Source organism: Diabrotica virgifera, chromosome 10 (assembly GCF_917563875.1).
Source record: "Diabrotica virgifera virgifera chromosome 10, PGI_DIABVI_V3a".
Taxonomy (NCBI): domain Eukaryota; kingdom Metazoa; phylum Arthropoda; class Insecta; order Coleoptera; family Chrysomelidae; genus Diabrotica; species Diabrotica virgifera.
In genome coordinates this window covers 41,315,692-41,335,786 of record NC_065452.1, presented here as the reverse complement: position 1 = coordinate 41,335,786, position 20,095 = coordinate 41,315,692, and the positions used below count along the sequence as shown (strand labels likewise).

The 20,095-nt window shown below is 33.0% G+C and overlaps 1 protein-coding gene across 1 annotated transcript in view; it reads left to right on the top strand.

Annotated features, from left to right (window-relative positions):
* The window catches only part of LOC126878576 (lachesin-like), a 642,328-nt gene that overhangs the window by 428,253 nt on the left and 193,980 nt on the right, over positions 1-20,095 (top strand). The window contains exon 3 of the mRNA XM_050641374.1: positions 11,207-11,313. Within this exon, the coding sequence (XP_050497331.1) occupies positions 11,207-11,313 (107 nt within the window). The remainder of the gene's footprint in view (positions 1-11,206; positions 11,314-20,095) is intronic.

Sequence of the window (20,095 nt, the reverse complement as noted above, 5' to 3'; positions counted from 1 at the left end):
AATAAAACTTTTAATTCACCCCTTCTATGTTTTTTTATTAAAGGTTAATCCTCTCATCCTATTCGTCCAAGTAAGCCTTTTAATACCCTTCCTTTCACTATTCATTTGCTCATTCAATTGATACATATGCAGCTTTTAACTTGCACCGGCGGGGGGGCATCTAGGGAGGGGCGCCATTGGAGACAGGCCTATAGTGAAAAATTTGGTAAATCCGGCCCTGGATGTTATTGTTTACAATTTTTGATTGTGCTTTATGTGTTTGCCCATAATGTCAGCATGTTTTATTAAGAGATGATATACATGATATATCGTAAATTTTAATGGAATATTATAGTGAACACTCTCTGTAGAGAAAATAAGCAGTATTGCATTCTAATCATCTAAACAGTCTATGGTCGTTTACTCATGTAGTTAATGCACGACAAACCAGACACGACCACAATCTGAATTACGAACCAATTGTCTAATAGGCACAGAGTACAACTGTATCATTACATGGCTGATTGCTATTTCAAAATATTCTTTACTAAAGGGTGTCCCAAAATGACTGACTCAACATTACCAACTAAATGTAAGAACATAATGTTAGCTAGCATTTCAAGATTATTAAAAATGGAGCACTACAGGGAAAAACGATGTTTTCTTTTTAATAAATAATATAAAAATTTTTAAATGTGTCGATTTTTTTTTCAATTTCTTCTTCTTTAAGTGCCTTATCATCTCAGAACATTGGTGATCAGTCGCATGACTTTTGCAATTGTGTTGAGCTGCCCCCCCCCCCCACTTTCAAAAATTAAAAACAAATAGCGCTGATTTATGAGCTTTCATATTCCACAAATTAAAAATTTTTAGCTCGTTACACTGAGCAGGAATTTAATATTTTAGTGGGGGGGGGGAAGGGCTGAGTAAAAATAAGGATATTGAATCGATCTTTGCGGCAGAATTACGAGCTATTTATGAGCTCTTGAATTGATATAGTTTCGATTTTTGAGCTCACCCCCTTCACCCCCAAACAACCCTTTAATTGATTTAACTTAAGATAAACATGCTGAAAAAAATTAAAATATATCGTATCGCGGATATAATTTTTATAGCTTATATATTCTAAGAATAAACTCTTAAATCACGCGCATTTCGATTATTGAGCTACAACCCCTTCGCAAGAAAACCACCCTATCTTCCCGGCTTAAGAAAGAGTTGTACGTAAAATTAGTTGTAAATAAAAATTAATTATTTGGCGACTACATATCATTTAATAATTTATGAGCTCCCATAATACGCGCATTTAGATCATTAAATTGCAATTCCTTTTGTGTAGTGCAGTCACTGAAGGTAAAAATCAACTATTACCTTCAATTTCGGTGAACCTTCATCGATTTTCACGAAAATTGGTATGATACCTCATGAAACAAAGGTGGCATGGTGCCACCTTGCCCGTTTACTCTTAGGGTGGACACCGCCCTTCTCGGGGGTGAAAATTATTTTATTAAAAATAACTCCACAAATCGATAGAAGAACAAATTATGAGCAAAATTTATAAAGTTATTAAAATAAATCAATACTTTTTGAGTTATTAAAGATCAAAGATTTTAATTATTCGTGAAAAAATGCATGTTTTAAAGCGGTTTTTCGTAAATTACTGAAAAACTGTAAGTTTTTACAAAGGAGTTAATAGCAGTTTAATTCGTATAGCTTATATTCTAAGAATAAACTCTTAAATCACGCTAAATTCGATTATTAAGCTACAACCCCTTCGCAATAAATCCACCCCATCTTACCGGCTTAAGAGAAAGTTGTACATAAAATGCAATAAATTAATTATTTGGCGACTACATATCATTTAATAATTTATGAGGTTCCAAAATACGCGCATTTAGATCATTAAATTGCAATTCCTTTTGTGTAGTGCAGTCACTGAAGGTAAAAATCAACGATTACCTTCAATTTCGGTGAACCTTCATCGATTTTAACAAAAATTGGTGAGTGGTTCGACGATACCTCAAGAAACAAAAGTGACATGGTGACACCTTACGCCTTTACCCTGAGGGTGGATACTGCCCCTTCTCGAGGGTGAAAATTATTTTTTATTAAAAATAACTCCAAAAATAGATACAAGGACAAATTATAAGCAGAATTTGTTATATAAAGTTAATAAAATAAATCAATATTTTTTGAGTTTTTAAAGATCAAAGATTTTAATTTTTCGTGAAAAAATGCACGTTTTAAATCATTACCACAAACCTTTGGAAAACCTTGAAAAACCTTTTATTATTAATTCAAAGTTAGTTATAAGTAACTAAATGTATTTTTTTTTTCGGCGAGTACTCAAATCTAATTATTCAAGCCTAATTAACAGGAAAATGATACATTTTATAAAATATACTTAATAAAAATTTGTCAAAGTACTCAGAAATACCTATTAAATGACCACCGAAAGAAGTTAATATCATCAAAATTAAACAAATGAACATGAAAATAATAGAACCCTTTCGAATATTTTAGTAAAAAGTGAAAAATAAAAAGAACGCAATTTCCACAAAAATTAAAACCTTTAGCAATCCCTATAAAACTTTCTTTGCTTTAGCATAAGCAATAACCTAAACATTTTGACCGATTTACGAGTAGAATGAATATTTAACCTATTATCCTAAAAAAATAAAGTATTTGAAAGATTAACAAATGTAATAGAGTTTTATAGCTCTTGAAATTACTACTCCAGGGAAATAGGGCAAAAATATACCATGTTCGGGACACTTGAGCAGCCAGGTTGCAAATGAGTTTTTTGGGTACTATATACCTAATACATTATACATACCAAAATGCCCGCCACAGTTCGGACGAGAAATTTAGTTATTAACAAATAAGTGTCAAAAATGGCAGTTTTTTCGTTTAAATCGCTACGGGTAAAAATAGAGTAATTGAATATTTTATTTATACTGTTATTCTCATAGTAGATGAGCCAAGGTTTAAAATGGCAGTTTTTTAATTTCGGTTTGATCATTTGTTACTTCAGAAATTGCAAAATAAGGCTAAAATTTCTAAAATAAAAAAATTGCTATAACTTTTGTGAAAATGACCTTAAGACTTTCATATTGTACGAAAAGTTAAGACAAACAGTCCGTATAATGCACAAAAAATTTTAAGACAATTCGTCAATTAGTTTAAATTTTATTCAATTTGTTTATCCTAATGAGCTTTTCCTTCGCAATAATATTGTTCAGAAAATAGTAACGTAATAGGAATTCCGTGAAAACTATATGAAAGAAGAAAAGTCATGATTTCAAAGTGTTTAAAAAAAATCATTAAAAATTCATTTTTATTATTCCGAAAATATTTTACTAAAGTAGGGTCATTTTTACTTCGTAAACAATTTGAATAACTTTGTTAGTATTGACTGTAGATTAAAACTACTTTGGGATTTGAAATGCTGGTATTTTTATACGAATTTTCAAAAAAAAACACTTTTTGCCTAGGTTAATTACAGTCAAAGTTAGCCACTTTTTTTATTTAATTGACAGCTACTTTTTTTATAAGAATTAAGCAACCCAACCAGCGACATTTCGAAGTTGAAGGTATATAGTTTATGTGTAAAAGTTTGAGTAAACTTTAAACTTCAACAGAGTTGTTAGTAAAGCTTTAAAAATAACGTTCTAACGAAATCGATTTGTGGTCGGTGGAAATGAACTATTAAAATCCGTGCACTCAAAAAATGAAACTGATTCTTCAAACATATGCTGCGATTAATATCTCCAGAGCTTGTTGATGGATTTTGATCATAATTTTTGTAAATTGTATGTACTCGTAGTTTTGTAGAGTACGTTATGTGCGTAAATCCCCACCTAACATTTCAAAATGTTAGGGGGAGTTCCCCTTATCACTCAGGGATATGAAAAATAGATTACGACCGATTCTAAGACCTACCGAATATACATATATAATTTCATAAAAATCGGTCAAGCGGTCTCGGAGGAGTATAACAACAAACACTGTGACAGGAGAATTTTATAGATGTAAATATATAGATGGGTATTAACAAATAGGGGTTGGTGATGGAAAAGTGTAAATTAAGGGTTGTATGTATTTTTTAATCCTACATCATATAAAATTAAGATAGACAGTTTTGTCCAAAAAAATAAAAAAAATGTCAGGGTCACCCTCCTTATAACTTATAACCCCCCTTATAACCCCCTTATAACCCCCCTTATAACTTATGGATATGAAAAATAGATTAAAACCTATTCTTACTCCCATAGGATACACTTGTAAAATTTCATAAAAATCGGCCAAGCCGTTTCGGAGTAGTATGGTAACTAACACTGTTACAGGAGAATTTTATGTATATTGAAGTAACTGTGAATTAAATAATAAAAGTGGCTAACTTTGACCGTAATTAACATAGGCAAAAAGTTTTTTTTTAAATTTGTGTAAAAATACCAGCTTTTGAAATTCCAAGGTAAATTTACTCTACAGTCAATATTAACAAAGCTATTTAAATTGTTTTCAAGCCAAAAATGACTCTACTTTTGTAAAATGTTTTCGTAGTGACAAAAATTACTTTTTAATGATTTTCTTCAATAATTTGAAAACAAGACTATTGTTCTTTCATGTGGTTTTCACGGAATTTCTATATAATTATTATTTTCTGAACAATAACATTACAAAAAAAAGCTCTTTGGGAAAAACAAATTGATTAAAATTTAAACTTATTGACGAATCGTCTTATAATTTTTTGTGCAGTGTATGGACTCTTTGACTCAACTTTTTGTGAAAAATAAAAGTCGTAAGTTCACTTTCGCGAAAGTTATAGCAAATTATTTATATTCGAAATTTTAGTTTTATTTTGCTATTTTCGAAACAACAAATGATCGGACCAAAATTTAAAAACTGCCGTTTTAAACAATGGCTCATCTACTAAAAGAAGAATACTATAGATAAGATATATAATTATCTATTTTTACCTGTAGCGATTTAAACAAAAAAACTGCCATTTTTGACCCTTATTTGTTAATAACTAAAATTCTCGTCCGAACTGTGACGGGCATTTTTGTATGTATAATGTATTAGGTATGTAGTACCCAAAAAACCCATTTGAAACCTGGCTGCTCAAGTGTCCCGACAAAAACCTTATCTCCCTGTAGTATACCTTTCAAATAGTTGGATGTGCCTGATATCATAAAAATTAACAGAGTTATTAAAAAAACAATATTATTTTTTTGGAAACATTTTTGGAGTATAAATTTTGATTCTATCAACTTCTCCTGGAGCTCATTTTATAGGTATTTCTAAGTTCTTTGACAAATCTTTATTAAGTGTTATAAAATGCATCGTGTTCCGGTTATTTAAGTTTGGATCCTTAGATTTGAATACTCGCAGAAAAAAAATATACATTCAATTACCCATAAGTAACTTACTTTAAATTAACATTAAATGGTTTTTCAAGTAAGGAATTTATTATAGTTTTTATTAGCTTCAATTCTAGTGATGAAAAATTTTTTGTAAAAAACAGTTTTCAGTTTAGTTTTCAAAATAGTTCTTTTACAGTTTTTGGGGTATTTATGAAAAATCGCTTTAAAGCATGCATTTTTTTTTAACAAAAATTAAAATTTTTGATCTTTAATAACTCAAAAAGTATTTATTTATTTTAATAACATTATATAACAAATTTTGCTTAGAATTTGTCCCTCTATCGATTTGTGGGGTTATTTTTAATAAAGTAATTTTCACCCCCGAGAAGGGCTGATATCTACCTTAGGCTAAAACTTTAAGTTGGTACCATAGTATTTTTGTTTCTTGATGTATCCTCTATCCTCTCACCAATGTTTGTGAAAATAAATGGAGATTCACCCAAATCGAAGGACATAGTTGATTTTTACCTTTAGTGACTGCACTATAGAAAGAATATAGTGACTGCACTATAGAAATTGCAATTCAATAATTCAAATGCGTGTATTTTGCAAGCTCATAAGTTATTAAACGATATGTACCTAGTCGCCAAATAATTAATTTAATTCATGTTAAGTACAGCTCTCTCTTAAGCCGGGAAGATGGGGTGATTTTCTTGCGAAGGGGTTGTAGCTTAATAATCAAAATTCGCGTGATTTAAGAGTTTATTTTTAGAATATAAGCTATACGAATTAAACTACTATTAACTCTTTTGTAAAAACGTACAGTTTCTAGAGATTTACGAAAAACCGCTTTAAAACATGCATTTTTTTCACGAATAATTAAAATCTTTGATATTTAATAACTCAAAAAGTATTGACTTATTTTAATAACTTTATGAATTTTGCTTATAATTTGTCCTTCTATCGATTTGTGGAGTTATTTTTAATAAAATAATTTTCACCCCCGAGAAGGGGCGGTATCCACCCTCAGGGTATAGGCGCAAGGTAAACACCATGTCACCTTTGTTTCATGAGGTATCGTCTAACCACTTACCAATTTTCGTGAAAATCGATGAAGGTTCGCCGAAATTGAAGGTAATAGTTGATTTTTACCTTCAGTGACTGCACTACACAAAAGGAATTGCAATTTAATGATCTAAATGCGCGTATTATGGGAGCTCATAAATTATTAAATGATATGTAGTCGCCAAATAATTAATGTAATGCATTTTATGTACAACTCTCTCTTAAGCCGGGAATCTTGCGAAGGGGTGGTAGCTCAATAATCGAAATGCACGTGATTTAAGAGTTTATTCTTAGAATATATAAGCTATAGAAATTATATCCCCGATACGATATATTTTAATTTTTTTCAGTATGTTTATCTTAAGTTAAATCAATTAAAGGTTTATTTGGGGGTGAAGGGGGTAAGCTCAAAAATCGAAACTATATCATTTCAAGAGCTCATAAATAGCTCGTAATTCTGCCGCAAAGATCGATTCAATATCCTCATTTTTAAGTAGTGGGGGGGCTGAGTCAATCACTAAAATATTAACTAAAAGGGAAGTTCCCTAGGTTGGCTGTATACCATATAGTTACAAAACTCTAACAAGAAGTAAAACCACTTCTATGTAAATTGGTATATTTATTAAAACTTAAAAAATCTATGTCCAATTCAGAACGTTTTCAGACCTATCGGTCCTTCATCAGTGAATCTACAATAAAATAAGTAATCCCACTATTAGAATTGAAAGATGGTTGAAATTTTTAAAAGCTAAAAAAGTGTGGTTAGATTACTTACGTGCATACTTGCTAAATAGCCCCAGAACCAAACAATGGTTGAATTTAAAATTCAATTTACATTATTTAAAAATAGTTATATGTTAAAGGATATAGCCTATGGGAACATGATGAAACCCTACCAAAAACTCAATCAACCATCTTAGGCCAACTTTGACTATAAAGTGTCAAAAGTGTGTAAGGAACTGTTTGAAGTGACATTGACAGTAGAGAAAAAGGTAGTCGATTTTCAAAGTTTATTAACCAAGAGGTCATGACCCACAACAAATGATAAAGATTTTAATATCTGAAAATGTCTAACATTTTTAAATCTATTGGTTTTTGAAAAGAAAATTGTGATATACAAAATTAATTTAGAATATAAGATTATTTATGTTGACTGTACACTATAACATTAGATTGATCAAATTGATAGAAAGAAAGTTAAGCTGCTGTCAATAATAATAAAAAGATAAAAATAGATGAAGGTGAGAGAAGAGAAAGAATAAGTATTAGTTGGAATGTTATTGTACAAAATGAATAAATTGTTAGGCAAGTTAATCAAGTCTATATTGTATTGGTGGTTGTATATGTAAAAGGAAAATATTGTTATTTAAAAATAAATGCAAATTTTTGTAAATAATGGATTTGAGTTAGGATACAGTCAAATACTTAAAAGTGTGTAATATGTAAATGAAAAGGATTGTAATTATTATGAGATGTTTTATTTTTTATTTTATTTTAAAAAGTTTTGAGAGAATTCTTGTGACAAAGTGAGGGTATGTGAAGTTAAAGATAAAGAAATGTATGATTATAGCTGAGTCCAGTTGATACAAGAATGAAATTAAAATAAAAATAATATTGAAAGTGTCCTGAATAAAATAAAACCAAAGTAAGAAAAAGAATATTGATATAATTTAATTGTAATGATAATGGATCAGAATGTGAAAACTGAAATTAAGTGATGGGATGTTCGTTGGAGAGGTAAAAAATTACTTGGAAAAAGTCAAAGACAAAAAGTAGAGGGCTGTGGTGTAAGGTATAAAGACAAGAATTTTAAGGGAAAGAGAGGGAAAAAGAAAAGATAAGGTGTGGAATTTAAACTGAATGAAGTAATGAAATGAAAAAGAAGTGAAAAGATAGTAGGGTGAATTAATGAGGTGATGGTTAATAGGGTTCAGTAGTTAATAATGTTAGTTGGGTAAAGGAGTTTGGAAGCAGTGAAGGAAAGAGGAAAATTTGAAAAAAGAAGGGAGAGTAAGTTAAAAGAGAAAGAATAGGACAAAAGAGGAAGTTGAAAATAATAGGAATTATGAGAATAATTGGCGGTGAATGGGGACAAAATTGCGGTTAAGAGATGTTTGTCTATTGACACAGTTGGGACTCTTCTTCAGGTCCTTGACAATCTCCAAATCTTCGTATAAGTCTAAACGGAGTGTATTGTTTTGTTAAATATTGTATATCAACTGGACACCTTCAGGAATCTTAAGTTCATGTTTATTGACTTTTAAATGGTGTGAAAAGGCAGAAGTGGTATCTCTCTTGCTGTGTTCTGCAGATCGGGTAGAAAGGGATCTGTAAGTTCTGCCGATGAAGGTGGCATCACAATCTGAACAAGAGAGTCTGTATACCCCACTCCGGTTCATATAATGGATAGGATCTTTGGTATTAGTTAAACTTTTGCTAAGAGTGTTATTAACTTTTCTTACTTTGGTTTTATTTTATTCAGTACACTTTCAATATTATTTTCATTTTAATTTCATTCTTGTATCAACTGGATTCAGCTATAATCATACATTTCTTTATCTTTAACTTCACATACCCTCACTTTGTCACAAGAATTCTCTCAAGACTTTTTAAAATAAAATAAAAAATAAAACATCTCATAATAATTACAATCCTTTTCATTTACATATTACACACTCTTAAGTATTTGACTGTATCCTAACTCAAATCCATTATTTACAAAAATTTGTATTTATTTTTAAATAACAATATTTTCCTTTTACATATACAACCACCAATACAATATAGACTTAATTAACTTGCCTACCAATTTATTCATTTTGTACAATAACATTCCAACTAATACTTATTCTTTCTCTTCACTCACCTTCATCTATTTTTATCTTTTTATCATTATTGACAGCAGCTTAACTTTCTTACTATCAATTTGATCAATCTAATGTTATAGTATACAGTCAACATAAATAATCTTATATTCTAAATTAATTTTGTATATCACAATTTTCTTTTCAAAAACCAATAGATTTAAAAATGTTAGACATTTTCAGATATTAAAATCTTTATCATTTGTGGTGGGTCATGACCTTTTGGTTAATAAACTTTGAAAATCGACTACCTTTTTCTCTACTGTCAATGTCACTTCAAACAGTTCCTTACACACTTTTGACACTTTATAGTCAAAGTTGGCCTAAGATGGTTGATTGAGTTTTTGGTAGGGTTTCACCATGTTCCCATAGGCTATATCCTTTAACATCGGCGTTTAGCCTGTTTAATATTATTTTTAAATAATATAAATTGAATTTTAAATTCAACCATTGTTTGGTTCTGGGGCTATTTAGCAAGTATGCACGTAAGTAATCTAACCACACTTTTTTAGCTTTTAAAAATTTCAACCATCTTTCAATTCTAATAGTGGGATTACTTATTTTATTGTAGATTCACTGATGATGGACCGATAGGTTTGAAAACGTTCTGAATTGGACATATTTTATTCAATCCATTGGGATTTTTAAATTTTAATATATATACCAATTTACATAGAAGTGGTTTTACTTCTTGTTAGAGTTTTTTTTACTAAAATATTAAATTCCTGTTCAGTGTAACGAGCTCAAAATTTTTAATTTACGGAATATGAAAGCTCATAAATAGCTCATAAATCAGCGCTAATTGTTTTTTAATTTTTGCAAGTGGGGGGGGGCAGCTAAACACGGGTGACTTTTGCTTTGTCCACAGCTGACCTAAATAGTGTCGTGGTCATAGATATAATAACAAGTAGATTAGGCAAGTTCCGAAAAATAGCGTAACGCGGAGGTGTTCGGGTCGGTGGTCTATCTATCTCTCTCTACCGGCGCTTAGTTTTCTCTCTCTAGCATATGATGGCCCACCTTTTGGTAGATACGCTCACACTCGCACGGCAGACAAAGATAGCTAGACCACCGTCCTTGATATTGGCGTTACACCCTGATACATAGAGTGGCATATAACTAGCCTGGTGTATTGTTAACACGTCTTTGGTCATCGTGCTCACTCCATACACTTGCGGAGATTCCTAAGCTGGGATGTTTTAGAGATAAAATGCTGAACACATAGTAGCGTAATAAACGTATTCTTAGCATAATTTTTATCTCTGTTGGTTAGTGATTTTTGCATTTTTCTAAATGATGTTCTCGATTGTTCTATTCTGAATTTGATTTCCGACGATAAGTCCTATTTTTCATTCTCCCCAGCAGCCTAGATACGTGTATGCTTGTACTCTCTGCACCATGTCTCCATTTATTCTAATATCTGCCAAGTTATTAGCTATATTTTTGTTTTTGCTGGTGACCATCCGTTGGGTTTTTTATGTTCATTTTCAGGCGGCACATTTCTTGGCTATGGTCCATCACTTAATGTAGGAGTGCCTGCAAATCATTCCTGTCCGTTTCTAGCAGAATTGTGTCATCAGCGTATCTCAGATTGTTGATGACTATTCCATTGTCAATTATACCCTCTGTTCTATATTTTACTGCTTCTTTGAAGATTTTTCTGCATACAAATTCAACAGAAGCGGAGAGAGTACGCAACCTTGTCTAACTCCTCTCGGAATAAGAATTTCTTCAGATCTCTGGTTTTTAATTTTGATGTCACAACCCATTGCCTGACAGATGGACGATGGACAAAGAAGTTATTGGAATGGAGACCATGGGAAGATTTAAGAAGGCTAGATAAAAACTGGGTCGTTGGTTTAGTGTACTTAATAATACCATATATATTTAATATGTACGCAAAATATTATCGTTATGTTACTTTTATTCCAGCGGTTGTGGAAGAACCCGAGTTCACCGATGTCATCCAGAACATCACCGTAGCTGCAGGCAGGAACATTAGATTTGCTTGTGCAGTCAAGAATTTAGGAACGTATAAGGTAAGCCAACATTACTCATTATATAATTTTCACCCGTTTGGTTCTATGTGTTGTGATAGATAATATTATACGGAGGAAGAATAGAAGTACGTTTGAAATAAAGGTGTATTATTTGTAACGTTTTCATTTTTAGTCATAACTGCCCTAAATTTTAAATTATGCTGCATCATCAATCATTATGAAAGAACAAAAAATGAGCTCCCACAGGGAAGTGTCCTCGCACCTATTCTATACAACATATATACCAACGACCAACCCATACACCAACAAAGAAGGCAATTTATTTACGCTGATGATACTACTGTGGCAGCTCAGGGAAGAACCTTCAATGAAGTAGAAGTGAAACTGACAGATGCCCTGGGAGACTTAGCTCTATACTACGATGAAAACCATCTGAAACCCAATCCCACAAAAACCCAGGTATGTGCTTTCCACCTTAGAAACAAGCATGCCCGAAGGCCGCTGGAGGTGTAATGGCGTGGTCAGATGCTGGAACACAACGAGACGCCAAAATACCTCGGTGTACGTCTGGATAAAACTCTGTCTTACCGATACCACTGTCAAGATGTCAAGAAGAAAGTAAGTGCCAGAAATAATATCATCCGCAAGCTAACTAATACAAAATCAAGAGGGAGCACAACCACACAATCTCCGCACTTCTGCCTTAGCATTATGTTTTTCGGCCGCATAGTTTGGAGCACCAGTATGGGCAAACTCTGCCCACGCAAAGAACGTCGACGTGGCTCTAAATGAAACGGTTCGTATAATATCGGTTTGCCTGAAACGGACACCTATCGAAGAGGTATACCCCATAGCTGGGATTGCTCCACCACCCATCAGGAGATAGGTCACGTCAGAGGTAGAACCAAAAAAGCAGGAGACGGACCGAAGACAACACTTATATGACCACCAAACTCAGCCAAGTAGACTAAGATCTCGGCAAAGCTTTCTGAAAACATCAAGATCCATCCCCAATCCATCCCCAATATGCTACCGCAAGGGTCAGCTGCCGCAACACATTTTCCTCCCTCAGGGGAAATGGCTGCTGGACACAATTTACCGTATCCGACTTGGAAAGCGCTAAACAGACTAAGAACCGGCGTTTCACGTTGTGCTAGTAAGCTGAAAAAATGGGGATACCAGGAGGACGATATAGACGGAGAGCTAGAGCCGAGAAATCATCGTCATAAATAATATGGAGTTTTTCGTGTGAAATGGGTCCATTGTATATTGACAATTATGACCCCTTTTCAGCTGACAACTCAGTGGATACAGGAAGTAGCAATAAGGGATGAAAGGGGAAAGTTAGTGCAGCCATTAAAGGTTTTCACCTCCTATTTTGTTAAACCTCCATCAATTTGCATGAAAATTGGTGACTAGTTAGAGCATACCTCAAGAAACAAAACTGATTTGGTACCACTTGCACTTTTACCCTGGTGGTGAATACCACCGCTTCCCGCGGGTGAAAACTATTTTATTAAAAATAACCCCACAAATCGATAGAGGGACAAATTTTAAGTAAAATTTGTTATATCATATAATTGATGGATTCGACCGTTACTTGATGGAAGTTATCTAACAATAAAACACTGAAAACGTTGTTTTCTATACTTCCACAAAATTTATTACAACTATGTGACTACAGCTGTTTCGGCAGCACTCTGCCGAAACAAACGTTTTTAGTGTTTTATTGTTAGAAGTTATATCATATTAAAATAAATCAATACTTTTTGAGTTATTAAAGATCAAAGATTTGTCTATTTAAGAGCATATGCGTGAAGTTACGGATGATAAAAAGAACATGTTAATTAATTGTATGTTAGTAAAATATTATTTTTGTATTATTTCGAAATTTAATTGAATTTTTTTTCATTATAAACTAAATTAAAACTACTGAATATGTCCCGAAACTGGGGGTGTCCAATAATGGGTACATTTGACATATTCGAATACACTTTTGCTAAATTTATAATATCGAAATAATATAAAAATAACTTTTTAGTAACATTCAATTAATTAATATGTTCTTTTTATCATCCGTAACTTCACGCATGTGCTCTTAAACAGACAAATATTTGATCTTTAATAACTCAAAAAGTATTGATTTATTTTAATAACATGATATAACAAATTTTACTTATAATTTGTCCCTCTATCGATTTGTGGGGTTATTTTTAATACAATCGTTTGCACCCTCGAGAAGGGATGGTATCCCTTCAAAACAAAATAGGAGGCGAAAACCTTTAAAGACTACACTAACTTTCCCCTTTCATCCCTTATTGCTACTTCCTGTATCCACTGAGGTGTCAGCCTGAAAGGGGTCACAATTATCAATATAAAATAGACACATTTCACATGCCAACTCCATATTACTTATGACGATGATTTTTCGGCTCTAGCTCTTAGACTAATACCTGTGACTGTGGCGCGGTCCAGACCAGCCGGCATCTACTTTCATGCAGAGAGATGAGAGAGACCTACACAGAAGAAGACTTAATTTTAGCAAATGACAGGGCCATATATGTGACCAACCATTGGAAATTTAGAATTTAAAGTTGTTGGTGTTCTGGACACGGAAAGTAAGTAGAACTAAATAAATTAAAACTGATTTAATCTACTCTATACTATTATTTCGATCATTTTCGTTATTAATAAACCCAATAAAGGTTATAAAAAAAAACAAAAATAAAATTTCGGGATAAAAGTGTGACAAGGCTCTTTCTCCCGGCAACACTTTTATTTCACAGTATCATTTCTGCACTTCTTTCGTGCTGATTGAACCGAAATGATTCGGTTTAAGTAATTGTGTTTGTTTAAGTGATACTCTCAATTCGGATCCTGATTCTGGTTCAATTGGATAAACATTACACCGACCTGGAAATACGTTCGTTATTAATTAAATGTATCTATGGTATGTCTACAAACTAAGTGGAAATTTCCGTTTTGCTATTTTTTACGTAAAAATGTGTCTATAAGCAATTTTAATTGAAACTTTAATATAAATTGGCATGCATAGAAATAGGTCCACTTTAAACTTTTGATTTAAACTATATTTAAATTTCGTTGTATGCCATTTCGTTCGTTGTAATCCGTGACTGCACGCAGGGGTTTGTCCTAGTTGGGTCAGAGAGAGCAGCATATATGCCTCCTGATGAAAGACTAATAAGTTTCGAAACCGGTAGAGGTGCTTGCTGCACTCTCTGATTGAACTGGAATATATTGCGGCTGTAGTTTCGTGTTGCAACGAAATTGAAAATGGTTATTCATTTTTGATTTACATGTTTACTCTGATTGGAGTACGAAGGGAAACATTCTCGTTAGAAATTTGCCGCGCTGGGCAGATGGGACGTGAATTATAAATTGTAAAATTTCCTCATCTTCCTTAGTTTCAGCATCCGTTATAGCTTGCAAATTTTAGAAGCCTTGGAGGTATAACCAGAGAAGGTTCCCACAGTTTTCAATCTGGTGGGATGTAGAGTAATATTTTTGGTATTATTTTATGTGCTATTAGATTGAAAACTTAGTCTTTTGCTAGCAATTGCCGCTTGGGCATCCTTGTCATTTCGTTCGTTGCAATGCGTAACTGGGTGGGTCAGAGAGAGCAGCATATGTGCCTCTTGATGAGAGACAAATAAGTTTCGAAACCGGTAGAGGTGCTTGCTGCACCCTATGATGAACTAGAATATAATGTGGATGTAGTTTCGTGTTGCAACGAAATTGAAAATGGTAATTCATTTTTGATAAACTATATTTATTTCTGAAACTAATTACTTGCATCAGAAAGTGGATATACTGTTTGAAAGATAAATTAATACGCTTTAATATGAGTATAATTGTGTCATGAATTGCTTATCATTTATATGCGTAACAACCGACAAACAGAAAAGTGTTGTTTGATGTTTATAACGATAATAAGAAATTGGTCAAAATTTGTTATAATTGCCTTTGCAACTACGAATTGCACAAACAGTGCAATGTTTAATGGATAGTTTAATGGATACTTATATGAAAGAAGAAAACTTATAAACGCCAGGCAAAAAGCAATAAATATAGACGATCTTAAACACACCAAAACCGAATACGAACAAAAACTGACAAAACGTACTGAACTAATAGACAAAGATTCAAACCTTGAAATCTTCTTCTTCTACTTCGCGCGACTAGGATTACTCCTGTTTGTCTGCCTCTTATTCTGTTTCAGTTGTTGTTGACTGTACATTGCCTTTCCACCTTTTCGGCGGCCTTCCAACGGGTCTTCTGCTATACGGCTTGTTGTTTTTACAGATGTTCGCTAATATATCTGGTTCCATTCGGTTTACAAGTTCGTTCCAGTTTTTCTTTCTTGTTTTTATCCACCTGTTAATATTTTGAATTTTGCGTCGTTCTCGCATACTTCTGTTGCTTTGTTTGTCTATTAATGATATGCCCGCTATTGATCTTAATACTTTCATTTCGATATTGTTGATTTGTTGTCTCGTCTTTCTTGTATCGGTACTTGTCTCCGCTGCATATGTTAGGATAGGTCTTACTGTTGTGTTGTATACTTTTATTTTGCTTTCCGTGGTCAGATATTTGTTTCTCCACATGGTTTCTCGAAGGCAACCACTTACTATTGCCGCTTTTGTTGCTTGTGTTGTGGTCTCTGTTCTTATATTCCTGTCACTAGTGATCTCTACTCCTAGGTAATTGAATTTAATTACTTGTTCTACAATTTTGCCGTCTATTTCTAACTTGCATCTACGCGGCTCTTTAATTATACTATACATTTATACTATGCATGTATACACTATACATTTAGTTTTTTCTACTGATATTCTCATATTAAGTTTATTTGCTATGATATTGAAAGTGTGGAGCTGCCTTTGTGGGTCATCCTCGTTATCAGCAATTAGTACTGCATCATCGGCATAGCATAGTATCGTGATTTTATGCGCTTCCATGTGGTATCCATGTCGTTTTCTTACTTCGTGAATTATTTGATTGATCACCATATTGAGTAACAATGGGCTGAGCGAGTCTCCTTGGCTGATTCCTCCTTTTGGTTCTATGCGTTCTGTTTCTCCTGTTGGCATTATAACTCTGGTCTTGTTGTTCTTGTTAATTTCATTATTTAGCCTTATTATCTGGTGGTCTATTTGTTCAGCTTGTAATAAATTTAAGATATCATTTCGCCTCACCCTGTCAAAAGCACTTTTTAAGTCTACAAAGCACATGTATGCTGGTTTTCCATATTCAATAGACTTTTCTACTATTTATCTGATAATAAAAATTGCATCTATTGTGCTGCGGTTCTTCCGGAAGCCTTGTTGTTCATCTGCCATGTTCGCTTTTTCCTCGATTTTAAATTTTACGACTGCCGTCAACAATTTTAATATGCTGTTCATCAGACTAATGCCTCTATAATTTTCAGGATTTTTCGAGTCTCCCTTTTTGAGTATCGGTAGCAGGAGACTTTCCTTCCTTTCCGCTGGTACTACTCCGATATTTATTCTATCGACAAATAATTTTAGGAGCCATTTGAGTAGTGTTCCTTCTCCATATTTTAGTATTTCATTATTTATCTTATCAGGACCAGGTGCTTTTATTGATCAGTGATTTAGATATCAGGTGATATTAGTACTCTATCTTGGGTTTCATTAATGTTTATTTCTCTGTTCTCCTCTTCTCCTTCTCCATATAATTTCGTGAGATGCTCAGCCCATTGTGTCCCCGTAATGTTATCTATCCGTACAAATTCATTCATTTCTGTTTTTTGTATCCTTATCATCTTCCACATGTTCTGGGATCCATAGAGGTAGTATTCCTTATCTTTGGTAAATTTCTCCCAGTGTTCGTTTTTCATGTCATCTATTTCTTGGTTTACTCTATTCCTGATTGTCACGTAGTCGTCTCGTGCCTTCGGTGTCTTCACTCTTTGGTATGTTAGGAAAGCTTGTTTCTTTTGATTTGCTAGTGCTTTCACCCTTTCGTCGTACCATGGAGTTTTGTATTCCAGTTTATTTCTGTTAACTTTTCTTTTACCTAAAGCTTCTTCTGCTGATTGTATGATACTTTTTCTAATAATTTTCCAGGTTTTTTCTTTACCCTTTTTAGTATCTAGGTTACCTGAAATCTTGAATCAAAATTTAACGAATACTATAATATCAGTAGCAAAAGAATCAACCCATAATAAAGCCGATAAAGTACAAAAACTAAGCAAAGAAACACAAGATTTAATAAAAAGGAGACAGCAACTTATGCAAGACCGAACACTTAATAAAATAGATATAACAGAAAACATCAAAATAGTCAAGAAAAAGACTAAGGAAATCATAAGGAAGTACAAAATAACACAACTGAACGAAACACTACAAGATAAGAAAGACGTACGAGACTGGAAGAAGAAAACAAGCGAAGGTAGAAATATAATTACAAAACTAATTAATGAAGAAAACGAGGAAATTACAGAAATTCAAAAAATAACCATTATGATAGGAAACTACTACCAAACATTATATGAGTCAAAAGCAGAACCACCACCAGGTAAATGCGAAGAACTATTAAGTCATCTTTTATTTTTTCACAGTTTTTGTTGATATTTTCTTTGAAGAAAATAAAGAGTACCAAGTGTGTTAAAGTTTTAATACAGTTTTAATAAAGTAATGAATACTAGTGGTTTTTTTGTCTTTTTCTTTCTCTGATAATTAAAAGCCTTACGTTCCAAATAATAGGCATGTATCATCCATATAATATATCTGATTCAGTTGTTCCGAATGAATTGTAAAAACGACGAAACGAAGTTTTCCTGACGGTAAGTTAGTTGTTTGTTTTTGTGATGGCTTTCTTGGCTTACACTCGCAAAAGTCGCCAAGGGGTTTCTCCAAATTAAATAATGAAAACCCAAGGTATCTGAAAAATAACGCTTTTTCCACTAAGGTTGAAAATGTGCAAGAAAATAATATTGATGTGAAACTGTAGCAGAATAAAAACAGTTGTTTCAAAAGGACTCAAACAAACGTTGTAATATTTCAACTTGAAAATATCAAGGGAAATTATTTTAATAAAAATACAATTATGAAAAATTTACCAAATAAAAGATATGCCTTTCGTTCATATTTCTACAGAAGTTCAAAATATGAAATAAGATCAAAGAATTTTTTTAGAATTTCTCCCTTTAAAACTATTCACAGAACTTTGAAAAACATAGAAACATTTTTGCCATGGTATAACTACCTATATACACACACCCAAACTTATATGGAATCATCCTATATTTCTTACTATTTCGTGCGAATTTAAAAAAACGAACACACGAAGTGAAACAATATTTATTTTAAAGCAATTTAATAACAAATATATAACAATTAAATAAAACAATAAAGTATTTAACAAACAAATTGAAAGTAGTTGTTTTAAAGTCAATAGCATACAAAATTTCAATGTAAAACGAATAATGTTTAAATTGTTTTTATTTATTTTTTTTGTATTTTGTGGTAGTCAGTGTTATCACCTCTAGTCCTCATGCAAGCTTCAGTTTGCGTGGGCACGCTCCTAATCAAATTATCAACATTTTGTTGTGGTAGGTTGCTCCATCCTTTAAGAGCAGCTTGTACTAGCCGTGCGGTATTTTGTGGATTATCCTGGCGAGCTCTAATTTTTCTTTTAAGCATATCCCACAAATACTCTATAGGATTAAGCTCGGGTGAGCAAGCAGGCCACTCCAAACAAGGGATACCTTCTGCTTCAATGATGTCTGTAGTCACTCTAATGGTATATGTAGAGGTCCATTATCATGCAATAAAATTAAATGTTCTCCTGTTGTACCTCTTTCGAGCCTGACTACAGGTTATCAACATACCTGTCAGCAGTTAAAGTGTCGATTGGATGAAAATTAAAGGAGTTTTTATACGGATCACAATTCCTCTCCATAACATTACACTTCCCCTTGTATATTTGTGAACAGATCTCACAGTTTTCGTCCTTGCTTGTCTTCCTCGACCTCTAAGTACACGACTTCGTGGGTCATCTGATTTTACACAAACCATGACTTTTATTGAAAATAGCACATTTTGTCAATTCCCAATGTTCCAGTTTTGGTGGTGAAGACACCAGTTTAGGCGGCGATCAATCTTGTGCTGCCTGGATAACTCAGGAAACCATAACTGTCTCCTGTTGTATACTTTTTAGTACTTCTTCTTATCGTTTCAACTGAAACAGTTACACATGTAGCTTCCAAAACCTGCCTTTGGAGCTGTAGGTGAGAAATGGTTGGGTGTTTTCCAGCTGTCTGGACAGTTAAACGATCGTGGAGAGCCGTTATTACTTTTGGCGACTTTCCCTTGCTTTATTTTTGAGCTTTCCTAGTTCCTGTTACCTAGCATAGGTTTTGGACAGAACGCCCTGTATTACCCCTAGCTCTACAGCTATGTCCCTCTGAGAACATTACTTTCTCCACAAGACCAATAATATTTCCTCGTTGTAAGTTCTATAACCCCACATGAGGCATATTTTCGTTTTTGGACGCAAAAGTTAGTTTATTTATTTTCGTTCAATTTGCAACTGAAGCAAATAACCTATACCGTACCGAGCTGTACTATTTTATTGTCTTATACAGGGTGCGCCAAACCTCTGGTTTTCTTTGATTACGGCTAAACTATGAGATATACAAAAAAATGTTTATAACAAAACTAATGTGTATCAAAGAGGTCTATAATTTAAAATTATTTTCAATTACACAGGGTGGGTCAGAACGACGGTATGAACCAAAGTTTTATTTTTTTAAATGGAACACCCTGTATATTAA